Source organism: Pteropus alecto, unplaced genomic scaffold (assembly GCF_000325575.1).
Source record: "Pteropus alecto unplaced genomic scaffold, ASM32557v1 scaffold48, whole genome shotgun sequence".
Lineage (NCBI taxonomy): Eukaryota > Metazoa > Chordata > Mammalia > Chiroptera > Pteropodidae > Pteropus > Pteropus alecto.
Window position 1 is genome coordinate 1,629,177 of NW_006442110.1, and position 16,636 is coordinate 1,645,812.

At 60.7% G+C, this 16,636-nt stretch overlaps 1 protein-coding gene across 2 annotated transcripts in view; it reads right to left on the bottom strand.

Annotated features, from left to right (window-relative positions):
• The window catches only part of NOS3 (nitric oxide synthase 3), a 17,051-nt gene extending 650 nt beyond the window's left edge, over nt 1-16,401 (bottom strand). The window contains exons 1-24 of one of the 2 annotated variants that reach the window (XM_006920626.1): nt 16,244-16,401; nt 14,809-14,911; nt 14,317-14,465; nt 13,981-14,143; nt 12,601-12,692; nt 12,367-12,508; nt 12,071-12,210; nt 11,793-11,967; nt 11,067-11,168; nt 10,309-10,503; nt 10,138-10,211; nt 9,816-9,960; nt 9,393-9,497; nt 6,713-6,780; nt 6,149-6,265; nt 5,873-6,047; nt 4,067-4,199; nt 3,858-3,936; nt 3,554-3,741; nt 2,902-3,074; nt 2,524-2,734; nt 2,344-2,431; nt 1,185-1,306; nt 262-410 (exon numbers count right to left, since the gene is read on the bottom strand). In XM_006920626.1, the coding sequence (XP_006920688.1) occupies nt 262-410; nt 1,185-1,306; nt 2,344-2,431; nt 2,524-2,734; nt 2,902-3,074; nt 3,554-3,741; nt 3,858-3,936; nt 4,067-4,199; nt 5,873-6,047; nt 6,149-6,265; nt 6,713-6,780; nt 9,393-9,497; nt 9,816-9,960; nt 10,138-10,211; nt 10,309-10,503; nt 11,067-11,168; nt 11,793-11,967; nt 12,071-12,210; nt 12,367-12,508; nt 12,601-12,692; nt 13,981-14,143; nt 14,317-14,465; nt 14,809-14,911; nt 16,244-16,401 (3,246 nt within the window). Of the gene's footprint in view, nt 1-261; nt 411-1,184; nt 1,307-2,343; nt 2,432-2,523; nt 2,735-2,901; nt 3,075-3,553; nt 3,742-3,857; nt 3,937-4,066; nt 4,200-5,872; nt 6,048-6,148; nt 6,266-6,712; nt 6,781-9,392; nt 9,498-9,815; nt 9,961-10,137; nt 10,212-10,308; nt 10,504-11,066; nt 11,169-11,792; nt 11,968-12,070; nt 12,211-12,366; nt 12,509-12,600; nt 12,693-13,980; nt 14,144-14,316; nt 14,466-14,808; nt 14,933-16,243 lie in introns of both variants that reach the window. The other variant, XM_006920625.1, reaches the window with a different exon arrangement.
• Between the last annotated feature and the right edge of the window lie 235 nt (nt 16,402-16,636).

Genomic DNA, 16,636 nt, shown 5'->3' on the forward strand with positions numbered 1-16,636 from the left:
GTAAAGATTCCCGCCAGGTAGAGCTTAAGGGAGCTGGCCGTGGGGTCTAGAGAGGTGGAGCGAGTCTGGGGCGGGGTTCGGGGGAGGGTGCCAGATACCCAAAGGGGCCTCGGGCACTCGTGGGACGAGTGAGGGCGGGTGCCTGAGTGCTGCTGGGTGGGAGCAAAGGGGCGGGGCGGAGGGTGTGCACCGCGGGAGCGCGCATCGGTCCTTCCCACATCCCTAGTTTCAGGTTATCCCTGAGCCCTCAGGGTCCCGCACCTTAGGGCTGGCGGGTTCCCGGGAGAAGGCAGTGAGGACACGGCCGAACACTCCGCGCTGCTGGGCATCCTGCACCTCGTCGCGGTAGAGGTGGTCGAGCTGGGAGCATCGGCAGCCGAACACCAAGGTCATAGGGGCGGGCTGCAGCCCTGCAAGTAGCGGGCGGCTTGGGAGAGATCCCTTCCTCGCGGCAGCCCTGGCCACACCTCGCTTTTGGCTACTTTTGCCTAGGCAGACGGCCCACACCTTTTGGGCACAAACTACCACTCCGGCAGGATGCAGGGCGCACTCCTCAAACACCCTGCCAGAACCTGGTTTACAGAGAAGCCCAAGCTTGCAGGAGGTCGTGCCTTTCCTCGGCTGGAATGGTCACTGACGGCGCTGGAACGTGGGGCTTCTGACTCGGACTTCCATGCCTTTTGACCGCCTAACACTGCAGTTCTGGGACTCCATCTAGTCCCTGCCCTGCTCCAACCCCATAAGCTCCCACACCTTCAGATCCCACACTTCCTACCTTCCTCTCAGTCACAGCCCCTTCCTTCCATTTACCAGCTGCCCTGGGCTCCCGGTGCCCAACCTGAACATCCTGTAGCTTCCTTGGATCTTGGACACACCTAGGTGAGCTCCGGCATGGTCCAGAGTCCGCCCAGGGCATTTGTCTTCCGCGTCCCAGCCCCATCCTCTCCAGACTCCTGGTTCCCTTTGTCCTTAATCCAATCCAACACTGTGCCCACCACCAGGAAGCCATACCTACAGGGCACTGCCCTGGCCTCGAGGCCCTCCCCCTCCCCCTTGGTCGAGGCTTCTTTTCACCTCTGTAGCGCATTCCTGGCCCTCTTTCCCACCTGGCTCCTGCACCCCAGCCCCGCCCTTTGTGTGGCTGCTTCCTGCCTTCCAGTTGTTCCCTTGGCCCCCAGCCTCACCTTTGCTCTCAATGTCATGTAGCCGCTCCTGCCAGAAGCCCCGGAAGGGGGCGATGCCAGTGCCTGGGCCCACCAGGATGCAGGGCAAGCTGGGGTCCGGTGGCAGCCGGAAGGAGGGAGCCCTAGCAAAGAGACAGCCCGTCAGGCCCCCCTTTGATGCCCCAGCTCCCCTTTCTTACCAGCCTTTGGTGGGGCGGAGAGAGGAGGACTCAGCTTCTGTTGATAATCGAGTTAATACTTGTCAAGTGCTTACGGCAGTGTCTAGTTTGTAGTAAGCACGGTGTGTTTATTAGAGAACTCTGCTAGCAGGCGGAAGCTCCCTGGATCTGTGGTTTCCAGAAGCTGGGTCAGAGGAAATACAGTTCAAATTTGAACTGAAGAATATTTTGACGTCCCAGTTGAGGAGATGTAGAAACTAAGGAAAGGGTAGGACGGTCTCTTGGTTCATTATGAGTTCACCGAGTGTATTGATTTTAAATCACAGCCTCAATATTAGTGTTCGGTTTGTATTCAGTAGGTTGCTGCAGCTTATTTGTAATTTAGCCTCCCACATGGGTTTGGGTCACTGGGCCTGGCTGGCGCCATCCTAGGAACTCTTCACTGACCTGCCCGAGACTTTCGGCTCCCAGCCGCTGGATGGGGCAAGACTTCTGACCCAGCACGAGGGGAGGGTTTCCTGGGAGCCCTCGCTGACCTCGTGGTAACCTGGCTAGTTCTCCCGGGACTGAGTGGGGACCTGCTCTTGACTGGGTGGGCACAGTTCCCAGGTGCCATGCCTCCCAATGGCAGACTGACCCCAAGGGTGTAGCCAGGGACACGGTACATCTTCTCAAAGCAGCAGAGCCTGCAGGTCACACCCCAGCCCCATCTCTGGGAGCTGCAGTTTCAGGCCAGGACCCTACGTCCAAATTGGTTCAAGGCCAAAAACTTAGCCAGAGCTCTGAAGTGGCTTAGCTGGATGCCCTGGCCTTGGCGTGGTCAGTGGGTCTTCCTTGCTCCCAACCACACCCCTCACCGAAGCTTCCACCTCACCCTGTGCAACCCCACCGAGTCCTCCAGCTGTCCCGGCCAGCCGTGGGGCGCGCTCTCCGCCCCTGCTTGGATAGACACTCTCTCCTTGGTCCCCCGTCCACCCCCACCTCCCACGGTGCTCACTTACCCCCTGATGAAGCAGGGGACAGGGGCTCCGGCCTTGAGCTGGCTCAGCCACGTGGAGCAGACGCCGTAGTGCAGGGGGCCCAGCCCATCTGGTTGGGGGCGCAGAGGGGGCCAGTGAGGGGCCCATCCCAGGGTCGCTCCAGGGCCCGGGCCCCGGCCCTGCCCCGCCGCCCAGCCTCACCCTGGGTCCTGTATGCCAGCACGGCCACCGTGAGGTGGATCTCTCCGGGGTGGGCGCTGGGCGCCGAGCTGACGGAGTAGTACCGGGGCTGGAGCAGGGGCAGCTGGGTGAGGAGCAGCGCGGCGGGCAGAGCCACGGACGGAAACTGCTCCAGCACCTCCAGCAGCGTGGGGCAGCGGAACCACTTCCACTCCTCGTAGCGCCGGGGGTCCTGGTGGGGGCGGGGCGCAGTGGGCTTGGAATCCCTTAGCTCTGCCTGCTGACCCCCTTCTCGACCCCTCCCGCGCCTCAGTTCAGGCCCACAAACATTAGGTGGGCTCCCCTCCCCCAGCCCATCCGGCCTCACTGGCCCCGCTTCCCTCCAGGGTGGCCCCCAACCTGGCTGAGGGTCTCTAGCTCCTGCTGTTCGCCGGGCTCTTCAGCCAGGGTGCTGAGCAGTTGAAGGAGTCGGGGGCTGGGCGGGGAAGTGATGTCCAGGAAGAAGGTGAGAGCCTGGCGCAGGGTGCACGGGGGCAGCCGGGGGTCCCGCACCCAGCCCGGGGGAGGGCCACCTAGGGGTGGTGCACAGGGGAGCTCTGAAGGAGGGGCCACGCCAGAACTGCCTCGTCTGGGGTGACAACTGCTTCTTGGGGGGCACATGGGGACCGACCATGCCTCGTGGCATTTTATTGGCGACCTTGACCTTGAACAGTGGTGGTGGGCTTGTCTGGGCAGCTCCCGTGTGTTTGGGGCCTCCTCTACCTTTCCCCCACCCGACCTATTTCAACCCCGGGCACCAGTGCGGCAGGAGGTGGAACCCACGCCAGCCACAGGGCAGGCCAGGTTGCTGGGGGAGCCTTTGGGAGGAACCAGAGGGAGGAGACAGCCTCTCGGGGGTGTGTGGGGACAGGTCTGGAAAGGGAGCCGTGCTCTGTGGCACAGCTAGCGGTGAGTGGATACGACAACCCTCTGCCAGGTCCTGAACCCAGGGGCCCCTGGGACCATGGGGACGGGGCGGCTCCCACCGCGGCGCCCAGACTGCGCCCCTCACCGGGGCTGCCCTTCTCCAGCTGCTCCACGGCCATGGCCTCGCCCGGCGGCGGCGGGTCCTCCACACGGCTCAGCAGCGCCTCCACGAGGCCGGGCCGGTTGGGCGGGCAGATGCCTATGTGGTCCCCTGGCTGGTACTGGAGCCCCTCCTGGCCTCCGGTGTCCAGGCGCACGAGGATCGTGGCCCGACTGTGGGTGGGGGGAGGGGCCAGTTACAGCGGGGCGGGAGGCAGAACGTGGGGGGAGGAGGGTGCCGGAGTCCGGGGAATGAGGCGGGGACAGGTGACAGGGGGTGTCTTCCTCACGTGGACTTGCTGCTCTGCAGGTTTTCCACTGAGAGGACTGTGGCCTGGAACATCTTTCGTCTGTGCACGTAGGTCAGGCCTGGCGGGGAGGGGCGGGGTGGCAAATGAAACTGAGCCTGAGGCAGGGAGCCAGTGTCCCTGGGAGCTGGTCCTGGGGCCTTGGAGAGTCCAGAGGGCCAGCAGGGTCGGGGGAGAGGTCAGGGCCGCACCTGGCAGCAGCTGGAGGCCCTCAGCCTGGGCACTCAGCCGGTACCTCTGGCGCTTCCAGCTCCGTTTGGGGCTGAATATGTCCCGGGCGGCGGCCTTGGCATCCTCTCCCACGCAGAAGGTCTCACAGGAGGCCTGAGGGGCAAGGTGGTGAGGGCTGAGGAGTTCGAGGGGCCTGATGTGGGAGGTGGAGCTGGGCCTGTTGGGTCTCCAGTTGCCACCTTCCATTCCTGGGGCTGTGGGAGCAGAGGGGCCCAGGAGCGGGAGGCGCCATCTGAGGCTCACAGGTGACTGTGGCATCAGCAGCCATAGTGGCAGGAGGGAGAATGGGCTTGAGATGGAGACTGAGCCTGTGGCACCTCGTTCTTCAGCCCATGTCATGTCTCTGCCACTGCTATCCGTTCGCATATGTTTATGTCACATCTGCTCGTTACTTAACCTGGGGTGTTAGTTTTGTGCCCCAAGGAGCACAGTGCTCGGCACATGGTAGCATCCAGTGAATGAATCTGCTGTTCTATGCATTCAGACCTGCATTCAAATTCTGACTCCTACACTTACGGTAAAGTGCCTCAGTTTCCCCATCTTTACACCTCATTGGGTTCCAGTGAAGCTGAAACGAGATACTGTATGCAAAGCTCTTATTAGCTCCTGGAGTGAGGCCATGGAGGGGCCTTTGGCAGGTCTGTCCTCCCCTGCACTGGGCACAGGGGGCTGGAGGGGTCCCCGGGGGCCAGGCCCAGGGAGGGTGCGTATTCTATTTGTTTCTGCTCAGGCGCAAGTTGCAAGCCGCTGGGCCAGTCCCCGGCTTGAGCATCGGGCTTGTCCACGCTGCTTCCTCCCTGCCCGCTCGCCCCAGTTCTGTTAATCCGTCTTTTGTGCATGTAAAATCTTACATCCCTTCCTTCCTTCCTCAGCCCCCTCCCTTCCTTCCTTCCCCCACTGCTACCGCCCTAGTCAGCTCAGCGCCTTCCTGCTTCCAGCTGGAAGCTCCTCCGGCTGACCCCGCAGGCTAGAGAAGGCCCCGAAACCTCGCGCTGCGCCCCTTCCTTCTCCCGTCCCGCTCCTAACTTGCAGGAGCTTCTCTTTGTCCGAATTCTTTAGTCTCCCTCTCCTCCCAGTTCGGACCAGTTTCTCCGGCCTGACCTCCTCCTCCCCAGCAAACCCTCCTCCTGGGCTGCCCTCCTCTCCATCAGTCCAGACCTGCTGAGCTCAAGCCGGGGAACGCCAGCGGGTTCTGAACAGTGTCTGGGACAACAAGCCCCTTCGGATCCAGGCACGGTCCCCAGACCAGGCAGAGCTGCCTCCGGAGGAAACCCAGGCTTAGAAAGTCACAGCCCTGGGACCTGCCCCTCCTTGCGGGACCCCTTCCAGTCCAAGCTCTGCCCCGAGCCTGTCTGGCCTCTGACTTCCTGGAGTTTCAGTGTGGCCGCAGCTCTAGCTCTCTGTCCGGCCCTGTCTCCATCCTTCGTCTCTCCCTCCATACTGCCTTTCCCTGCATCCCCTCCCTCTGTGCATCCACCGAGCCTCCTGCCTGCCAGGGCCCTCCCTGCCTCGTCTCTTCTGCCCGGGCGAGGCGCCTCCTGTGTTGTTAGGGCGATGTCGTCCACTGCCCAGGACTGAGCCAAGATGAGGGTGAGTTTCGGAAGGAACAGGAAGGGACCAGATAACCGGACAGAACTGGGGTGGTGGTGAGGCCCCGAGTCTCAGTGTTGCAGGTGTCAGTGGGGAGGTGTCCAGGTTGGAGCAAGTCCGAGTTGGGGCTGGAAGGGCGGCGGGGGTCAGATGTCGGGACAGGCCGAGGGGCTCACCTGGAAGGCAGCCTGGGCCCAGCCGCGGAAGGCCTCCTCCTGGCCGCACAGCTCGTCGCCCTGGCCCAGCTGCAGGAGCCGCTCCCCGCCCAGCTCTTCCAGCCGTGTGTCCACCGCACGAGCAAAGGCACAGAAGTGGGGGTACGCCCGGGAGCCCAGCCCGAACACACAGAACCTGGGGGGCAGGGAGCCGTCACGGGAGCCCACCCCGTCCCGGCCCACGTGTGCCCCGGGAGCTTGGCCCCCAGGCACGCCGCCCCCCGCTGCCGCCCAGACCTGAGGGTCCCCAGGGCCCCGGCGCTGTCCGTGTTACTGGACGCCTTTCTCTTCCGCCGCCAGGAGGACACGAGGGGGTCTGAGCAAGAGACGCTGTTGAAGCGGATTTTGTAACTCCTGGGGAAAGAGGACAAAGACAGGGGTGTCACAGGGCTGGAGATGTGGCGCAGGCCCAGACGCAGCTAGGGGACAGCTTTAGGGTCTCTGCCTTGGGGACAGCAGGCCCTGCCCTGGGGCTAGGCTTCACTCTCCGGAACAGGTTTGGGCTGGGGGTGAGGGCCCATGTCCTGGGGCTCTCTGGGCCTCCGGGCTCTACTCTGCCTCCCCACCCCTCTCTGAAGGCGACCTCGCGACTCACTGGCCTCTTAGAGTCCTGGGGACTGTGAGTGGGCAGGCCTCAGGAAAGAGGGCAGTGGCGCCCTGGCCTGTCCCATCCGTCCTCCAGCTTGTTGGAGACACGGCGGGAGGGTGGGGGACTCTTCAGACCTCCTTCCGTCTGTGTCCCCACATGCCTCACTGCCCCCACCTGCCCGAATCTCCTGCCCCGCTCGCTGGCCCGCTCACCTGTGCTGCTCGGGCCGAGGGGAGCTGTTGTAGGGGCCGGACATCTCCATCAGGGCCGCCGCGAAACTCTGCAGGGGGAGCATCACGGTTAGTTTTATTTCAAAAACTCTACAGAAGGTGGAAACTATACCGGGCTGGCCCTTATTATTATTTATAACTTTTAATTTGTTCTGAAAATATCAAAAGAGGTATCAGCTTTTTGAAAACATTCCAGAAGGCTGTGAAGGAGTAAGAAAGAATCTGCTCGAATCTTCCCTCCAATCTTACCTGCCAGGGCATGGCCGGTATTGACAGGTGTTGACACTCTAGCCCTTTTCTGTTGTACCTATACATATATCTATATTTATAGTTGTTTTTTTAATGAAAAATGGGGCCAAACTGTATTCATCTGCTTTTCGTCACTAGTCTATCACAGGACCTCCTCCCAGGTCCGCATCCTAAGACTAGCCTCATTCTTTTGAATGGCTACCCAACACCCCATCATACTGAGAACATCTGGGTGGTCCAGGCCCAAGGCTCAGACACCCATGCATGCCGGCACCCTCATTTACATATTTTGCACCCTCATTTACATATTTCTGCACCTCATTTACATATTTCTGCATCCTCATTTGCATATTTCGGTGGAACTGCTGAGTCAGCGGACTCGAAAGCCTGATGGGATCCTGATGATCCTCCCAGCGTCAGGGCAGAGGAGCGCTCTTTCTGCACTGCCGTCAACACTCGGCGTTGTGGGTCCTTAACGCTTCAGTTTGCTAGGTGGAAAACAGCGCCCGGCCTCCCTGCCCTGATCACTGACATCTTCCAGAAGGCTGAGGCACATCACGTGCCGCCTCGGAAACAGAACTACGCCAAAGCACCTTCACAGAAAAAACAAAACGTGGCCAGCCCACCACATCCAGCGTTAACTGCAGGTATATTTGGATGGGGAGGTCTTTGGGGTCACCGTAATTAGCATGTGCTACCTTAATTTTATTTTTCGCGCGTTTTTTCGAAGTGTAACGTACAGACAGAAAAGCACACATATCATAAATGTATAGCTGTCTAGACCTTCACAAACTGAACAGACCTGCGTCATCAGGGTCCCCTTAAGAAACATCACTGGCACCCTAGAAGTCACCTTCCTGCCTCCTCCTCACTACCGCCACCCTGGGGGGACCAACCCCTCTCCTGAGTAAAACCACGATTCACTTTGCCTGTTTCTGAGCTTCATACGGAGTGATTCCCATGGTCTGTATTTTTTTGTATCTGGCTTCCTTACACTCTAAATTGTGGTTGAGACTCATCCATATTGCTGCGTGGTTGTAATTCGTTCACCCTCATTGCTGTATCGTGTTTGAATATGCCACAATTTTAAAATCCGGTCTACTGTCGATAAGTTATTTGAGTTGTTTCCAGTGGGGTATTATGAACAATGCTGCTATAAATATTCTATTTCGTGTCTTTAGTGCATATACACCATTTCCTGTGGTGTATATTCCTGGGTTTGCTCCATTTTAAAAAATTTGAGGTAAACTTTACATATGTTGAAATACACAGAATTTAAGGATGCAGTTCAATCTGTTTGGCTCTTTAGCAGTTAAAAAAAAAAAATTAAATGTACATCTAACCCGATGACCCAGCAATTCCACTCCTAAGTATTTTTCCAAGAGAAATGAAAACATAAGCCCACAAAAGCCTTGCACAAGAATGCTCATAACAGCTTTATGCATAATAGCCGAACACTGGAACCGGCCCAAGTGTGCGTCCATGGGAGAGTGGAGAAACACACCGGGTGTAGTCACACAGTGAGGCTGCTCCGCCTGGGACAGGAACACACTACCCCGTCACGCAACCGCGAGACGACCCTCGAAAGCGGGCTGAGCAAAAGGAGCCAGAAGACTGAATGCTCCCCTTCCTAGGACGTCCTAGAGCAGGCAAAGCTAACCCAGGTGACAAAGTCAGAATGGTGGCTGCTTCTGGTGGGGACATTGGCTGTGAAGAGGACTGATTGACAGGGGAAATTGGCAAGGGAACTCTCCAGGGCGACGGAGATGTTCTAGGTCTCGAAAGGGTTGTGGGTCACATGGGTGTAAATACTTTTATGCTAAACAAAAGTGAGTGATTCTATTTTTCTTTAAAAGGCAAATCAGATTGGGGACTGCGATGGGCAGCAAGGCCGGGGTGAAGGCTCATGTCGGGATTCTGCTTGGGGTGTTAAGAGGGCATTTCTCACCTGGAAGCAGGGACACATAAGGCCTCCAGACACGAATGGAGACAGAGCAGCTTGAAAGAGAATGGTTCACAATAAAAGACGACGGGGTGGTATTTTAGTTTGTTTGTTTAAGATTTGTTCAGAAAGTGAAATTGCCTAATCTCTGCTGACATCTGAGCGGGGCCCTTTTCTTTTGTTAAGAAGAAAAAGCAGAAATTGCGTACCGAGCGGGGTATTCCTGTTTTTCTCATTTGTCAATGCCCAAGAGCATTGACAGAAGTGCCTTTGGCAGGTAAGCACGTGCACCAGCAGTGGATGTGGCACAGGGACACGGTCAAGCAGTATGTGCGTCGGGGCAGCTGTGGGTGGGCCTGGGAGACTCACGGCATCTCCACTTTCCATCGGGGGGTGAGGGGCATGCCCAGCCCCTCCAGTGTAGTGTGTCCCCCCCGCCATGCCCTGTGGCCCCTTTCCTGCAGGCCTCACCTCTCCATTTTCTGGGGGATCCCCATTCCCAAATGTGCTGGTCACCACCAACACCAGCGTCTCGTGCTCGAGGAACACCACGTCATACTCATCCATGCACAGGACCTGTGGGTGAGGAGAAGACAGATGTCCTGGGGATTGAGGCTCTGATGCTGGGTCCTTCTCACTCTGTCCCCTTCCCCCCCACACACACCCCGCAGAGCTGGACTCAGGCCCCGATGTCACTCTGTCCCCTTCCCCCCACACACACACACCCCGCAGAGCTGGACTCAGGCCCCGACTTGCTCCCTGACTCCTCGTGGATCCCCAGGATCCTCGCGGGCCCTAACTTGTGACTCTCTCCTGTCCTCCAGGGCGCATCTGAGGATGCGAGTGGACCCCCCACCCCACCCCAGACGCCTGCCGCTCTGTTCTCAGCCCTACCCGGGGGTCGAAAGCCTTCCGGAAGAGCCTCCCCAGCTGCTGTGCATAGCTCTGGGCCCGGCCGGTCTCAGAGCCATACAGGATTGTGGCCTTCACACGCTTGGCCATCACGGTGCCCATGAGTGAGGCAGAGATCTTCACAGCACTGTGGGCAGAGGTGGGTGAGGGAGATCAGGCACATGGAGCTGGGCCTCTCCCAAGAGCACGGGCCAAGCAGGGTCTTGGGGGCACTAAGTGGTGAGTGTGGAGGGCTGGTGCCACCACTGGGGCTGGTCCCCGCCTCCCTGGGTTGGGGGAAGGGCAGCATTCCCAGGGCACCTACTTGGCCACTTCCTTAAAGGTCTTTTTCCTGGTGATGCCGGCACCCTTGGCTGTGCTCCCCTTCCACGGATCCGGCTACAGGGGAGTGAGGAGGGCGGAAGGGGATGCGAGTCAAGAAAACAGAAGTTTAGAGGCTGCTTAGTCAGAGCAGCAAAGCCAGCGGGGTGGGTACCTGGTAGCGGAAGGCAGGGGACAGGAAATAGTTGACCATCTCCTGATGGAACACAGGGGTGAGGCTGCCCGAGATGGGGGGCACGATCCAGGCCCAATCGGCAGGGCAGCCCCCCCTCGCCTTCTGCTCGTTCTCCAGGTGCTTCATGAAGGAGGAGGTGGCGGCATGGTGGTCCACAATGGTCACTTTGGCCAGCTGGGGCATGGGGGGGTTGGGATGGGCTTAGACTCAGCCTACAGGCCCTACCCTTGTCACCCCAAACCCTCCTGTGCTCCGTGTCACCTCAAATCTAACAAATACTGTGTTCTCCTCAACCTGCGTCACCCCCTAACTGCAGCTCAAGGCTCAGCATGCAGTCTCCGGTATCTGTATGCCCTGCGCCCCCAGCCCAAGATCCGAAACTCTCGAGACCCCATAGCAGTACTCAGCAGGCACCGTTTCCCCCAAGTTGCCTTGCTCGGCATACCCTCGGTCCTGGAACTAGAGTTCCTAGACTTCAGTGGGTCCCACACACTTCAGTGTGCCCCCAGAATTACTGAGCATACACTCGTCAGCTGTGCTCCTGGCACACACGGGCCCCCACGTTGCAGCACCTGGAATGGGATGGGCCGTGTCCCCAGAACTGCAGGCCCCGAGCGCCCCATGGCGGTTGGACTGTAGAACTCCTGCCGCTGTCCCCAAATCCTGCCCCGGTCCCCAAGTGCCACCTCCCTTCTCGCCCCGGGCCTCACGCCCCCTGGCCCGTCTGCCCTGTGCACCTGGTAACTGTGCAGCACCGCCAAGTTGATTTCCACGGCCGCCTTGTCTTTCCACAGGGACGAGGACGTCCGGGTGTCCAGGTCCATGCAGACGGCCACATCCTGGGGGCAGGGGTGCGTGGCATTGGTAGGCACGGGGTGGCGGGGAGGGGATGGAGAGCGCCTTTGTCTCCAGCTCATGCGTGGAGGGAGGGAGGGAGGGAGGTAGGTAACCTCGGGAGGCCTCCCTGCCTAGTTTGGGGCCGGTTCAGGCTCTTGTCTGCAAAGGCACCGCAGAGCAGAGAGGGACCCTGGGCCAGTCGCTTCTCAACCCTGGGCCTTAATTTCTCATCTCTAAAATGGGTCTTAACATTTTGGGGGGCAAAGTCTGCTTTGAGAATCTGATGAAAGCTGTAGGCCTATAGATCCTATCTCCAGAAGGGTATATATACACTTGACCCTGGAACAATGTGGGTTTGAGCTGCGCGGGGCCACTTACAGGCTGGTTCCCGAACCGACCCTTGCAGTTCAAACCTGCCTTGCTCAAGAGTCAACTGCACTCACGCACGCACCCCCCACCCCCCGTTGCTGCAGCCTCGGTGCTTCCAGGGCCCTCCCCCAAAGTCCTGGCGTGGGAGGCGACCCTGCGCTGCCAGCGCTCGCTCGGATGCTCCCTCGGCTGACGCTCTGTGGATCTGTTTTCGAGTCGAAGGCCCCCGCCCGCCGCCCCCACTGCGGGGCGCTCACCTCCAGGATGTTGTAGCGGTGCGGGTCACACAGGTTCCGCGAGCCGATCTCCGTGCTCATGTACCAGCCGCTGAAGGGCGCCGCTGGGAACTCCAGGCCCCCGATCTCCAGCAGCATGTTGGACACGGCCGGGAGGGCGTACCAGCGCAGCCCCAGGGCCGCGAACCACTCCAGCCTGCGGGCGCCGCCGTGCGGTCAGGTCTCCCGCGAGGCTTTGCCCGCCCGCCACCCCCATGGCAGCCCTCTCTCCCACCTGACCCGGTCCCCCTCGTGCTCACGTGGGGTGCTCCAGGGGCACCTCGAGGACTAGCTCGGGGGGTAGAGTGAAGAGTTCTGGGGACTCGTCTGGGGCCTGGAGCAGCAGGGGCAGCACGTCGAAGCGGCCGTTTCCCGGGGTCCAGCCGTGCTGGATGCAGAGCTGCGGGAGGCAGGGCCGCAGGCGGGTCTCAGGGACCCCTGCATCGGTCACCTCCCATTCTTCGTCTCAGTGAGGGGCCCCTCTCCCTGCTTCGCTGACCCCTCACCCCAGAGCCCTCGCCGACCGCTTCCCCCTACTCCGCCTCCGCGCGCCCACCTCGGTGATTTCCACGTTGGCTGGGTCCCCGCGCACCGAGCCGTCCTGCTGCCGGTAGCCCGCGTAGCGCACCAGCTGGCTGTTCCAGATGCGGAAGTCCCCGCGGCCCGGGGTGCGTTGGGGGAACACTGTGATTGCGGAGCTGACACGGGGAGGTGGGGGGAGCTGGTCAGAGCCCCGACTTCTCTGCGAGTTGGGGGTAGGGGGGTTGGCCTGGTGGGTTCGGACACTCACCGGAGGTTGCCCTTGTTGGTGGCATACTTGATGTGGCTACAGATGTAGGTGAACATCTCCTGAGCAGAGCTGCAATCACGGGCGTCAAACACCTGAGCCAGCCGAGGCAGGGGGACAGGAGGGAGATGGGGACTTGAGGCCAGCCCCAGAATGCAACGAAGGCAGGGGAGACTTCCAAGGCTGGGGTGTCACTCGCGGTGAGCCACGGTTCTTTCTCTTCTGGGGAGCCCCCTTGACCATTTGCACCCACACCGACCCCTTCCTGCCCCGCACGCCGCACCCGGATAGCCTGTCTGCCTCTTATCTCCAGCCTACAGAAGCTGACTCGGTGCCCGGCACGCAGGAGGAACCCTCAGTTTGACGCAGGAGGAACTGTCAAACTGAGGCCTGGGGAAGGGCCCCAACTGATGCGGAGGCCACCTAGAGGTGTGGGTGCCGAGCTCCCTGTTATCCATGGTGCTTAAGCCTCAGCCCCGCCGCGCCCCAGCCAGCCCTCTGACTCTCCTGGAACACAGCGATGATGGAAAGGGAGGGTGGCTGCTCTAGATGTCCTTTGGGGACGCTGCCCATCCTGGCATTTTGATGCTAGGAGGAGCCGTCTGGACTGGCCGAGTGGAGGCCCCAGCAGGAGGCTGGGAGGTCCCTTTCCTGCCTCAGGGAGGAGGAGACTTGTGTTAGTGAGAGGCAGGAGGTGGCAGTGGCTGGCCTGGGGCCCAGAGAGGGATGTAGCAGAGTGGAGTCAAATATAGACGCTCTGATGGGTTCAGAGCTGAGCGCCAGCCTTGAACAACTTAGAGGGCTTTGCTAGCTAGCGTCAGACGGGATTATCCTTATTATCTGAGACTCCTTGGGATTTACAGAGCATGTGGCTTTATTCTAAGTTCTTCAGTGATCAGTTACAGTAAGGAGGCCAAGGTCATGGATCGGGTTCTCCTGTGGGCCAGCTTTCCTCTCTTAGTGTCACAGGCTGTTCTAGCAGCCCAGGCTGGCTCTGAGTCACATGGTGCGGCAGGGAGGGTGTGGGGCTGAGGTGCTGGGGGACTGGGAGGGAGCGATGTGTTTGGGGTGAGGGGCCTGGATTGGGCAAGCAGCAGTCTCTTCCCGAAGGCTGCCCCTGTTTCTGACAATACCCCCCAGGGACCAAAGCTCAGCTGTCCTCACAGCCTTGGTGCATCTGGGTGTCCTCCTGTAAGGCACTGCCATGGGGCTTCACGACCAGGTATTAATGGCCTGGTGTTAGCTACGTGCTGGTCTCTAGGGAAACGGGCAGAGATCTCCCTACTGCTCAGGACCCCCCAGGGAAACCTCAGAGCGGCCACACCCCTCCCCTCCTCTTTCGTGTCCCCCACCCCATCCTGGGAGCCTGCTAGCCAGCCACACCTGCAGCTTCCCCCACTGGATCCGGCCCACGCAGCGGGGAGCGTTGCGCCAGGCCTGCTTGGCCCCGAACACTAGCTCGCTTTCCCGAAGCTGGTAGGTGCCTGTGGCTGCCACCTCGGCTTCCACCTCCTCAAGCCGCTGCTCGTGGGCCTGGGAGCCGCTCCTGCGAAGGACAGGGGAGCAGAAGGGAGTCTTGTGGGCTGGGGAGGGCCCCAGGCTCCCTGAGGGCGCTGGGGGGAGGCCGGTGGGTGCTGAGCTCAGGCTCCGTGTGGGCGGTTTCAGGACGGGGGTCGGGGAAGGACAAGGGTGGGCGTGGGCGTCAGGTCCGGGTCACACCGCTTGATGGCGCTGTAGTACTGGTCGATGAAGTCCCTGGCCTGGCTCAGCAGCTGCTCGGGGGGTGGGGGGCCCTGGGATGGCCGTCCCTGCAGTTTCCGTGGAAATACCAGGGAGCCCAGGCAGCGTCTTGGGGTGCAGGGTCCGTCCTGGATGGCGGTGGGGGGCAGAGGTGGAGAGAGCAGGGAGCACAAAGGTCAGGATCAGGTCAGGGGTCAGGCGCCAGGGTGGGAAGTCAGGGGTCAGGCGCCAGGTGGGAGGGCAGAGGAGGGTGGGTCCTGGGCCGTGCAGATTTAGGGCAAGGGCCGAGACTGGAAACAGGGGTGAGGGTGGGCTGGGTCAGGGCTGGACCCTGGCAGAACTTGGGGCAAGGGCCGATTGTCACCAAAGTCCCCTGCACGTCCCTTAGCTCCTCTGGTTCTTCCCAGTCTTGTCCTCCAGCCAGTTCAGGAGGGACTGCCCTCAACTTATGATGGGGGGCTCCCACCTTACCTGCTGTGCCCGGGCACTCAGGGTGTCGTAGGTGATGCTCCCCACTTCCCAGTTCTTCACGCGAGGGAACTTGGGCCCCTCCGGGGACCGGGTGGGCGGGGGGCTGTTGAGAGCCAGGGTGGGGTCATGGAGGTGGAATGTATTTCCTTTTGGGCGTACCCCAGAGACCCCTCCGACGGCATTAATAATCCCAATGATTTGTTGCTTGCTTGCCACGTGCTTCTTACATTTTCTCTCCTCTCATGACCTTAGGAGGCAGGCAATATCTGCATCCCATTTACAGATGAGGGACCTGAGGCTCAGAGAAGTGAATTATCTCGCCGGAGGCCACACAGGCAGAGCTGGTCCCTTCCACGCCCAGGCCAGCCTGACTCCTTCCCAGGCCTCCTGATGCTCAGCCAGACCCGGTGTCGTCGGGGCTATGGTCCTGAACCCCTGAGTCCCTGGCCCAAGGCCGGTCCTCATCCCTGTGCAGGGCCCACCTCGCCTCTTCTGGACATGGGGTGTCCAGCTCCCGAAACTGCGATGAGCCCTACCTTGAGGAGTTAGAGGCTCCAGCCTGAGCCCAGCGGGGACTCTTCAGCCCAGATTTCCCTCCCCACTCCCACCCCTCCGGACAGTAGCCATCGTGTGAAGGGAAGCCTCGGAGGCCTTATCACTTCCTCCCAGAGCCGCCAGGCCAGCCTCCGGGAGGAAGGGAGGGCCTCGGGCCCCCGGCGCGCCTGTGCGGAGCCCTTCCCCAGCAGCCCTGCCTGGCCTGGCACCCCACCTGGCCTCCCACCGCGGCGGCCTTCCTCTCTCCAGGAACCTCTGCCCTAAGGAGGCCCCTTCTGGGGGCTGGGGCTGCCGGCTTAGTTTTGGGGTGTGTGGCCATTAGGAGGAGGGGCCTCGAGCGGGGCAAAGGGCTAGCTGCTGTGTCTTCTCGGCTCCCACCCCAGCGGCCTGTGTCTCCTGCCCCAGCTCTGCCCTTTCGGTGAGACCCGAACTCTCGCTCTCCTAGAATTATTCCCCCAGCTCCTTTCTTCTGTTAAATAATCATCGCCATTCGTGGAAGGCTTGCTGTGAGCTCGGACCTTACAACGACGCCAGGGAGTAAGTGCGCTATATCTCTGTTATATACAAATGCAAGGCTCAGAGAGGTTAAGTAACTTGCTCAAGGTCAAACAGCTCTTGGTGGAAAAGCGGCATTGAAACCCTGGCCATTCAAACCTGATAAGCTGGCTCCCTTACCTCCGACTTTCACGTGTCACCTGCTGGCCCTGCCCCCGGTCTCTTGTCTGATCGTCCTGTTCTGTCCACACGGACAGCATTTTTGCATTGGCAACCTGGCCCTCCAGGCTGGGCCGCAGACCCCAGCCCTCCCAAGCTCTGGGCCTCAGGTCTTGACACCAGCCTCCCACCCCTACCACTTGCTCCTGGCCACTGTGGCCCTCACCTGTGGTCTGGCTCAGGCAGGGGTGCAGGTGCTGGCGTCCAGTTGGGCTCAGACACCGGGGAGGCTGGGCCCTGCTTGCCGCACAGCCCGAGGCCCAGTCCCAGCCCCAGGCCGCAGGGTGGCCCAGGCTCCTGGCCCACGCTCTTCAAGTTGCCCATGTCAGCCTCACTTCAGCTCTGCAGCTCGGAGCAGAGCCCGGGCCTTTTCCTTAGGAAGGGGAGGGGGCTCTCCGGTGCTGGCCCTTGCCCCGCCCCTGTCCCACACACAATGGGACAGGAACAAGGCAGCTGGGAGGCTCTACAGCCTCGGCTCCACGCCCTCCGGCCCAGAGGGAGGGGAGCCGGACGCCGGGGTTCCGCTCCAAGGGCTAAGCTTGGTAAGTGGGAACCCAGG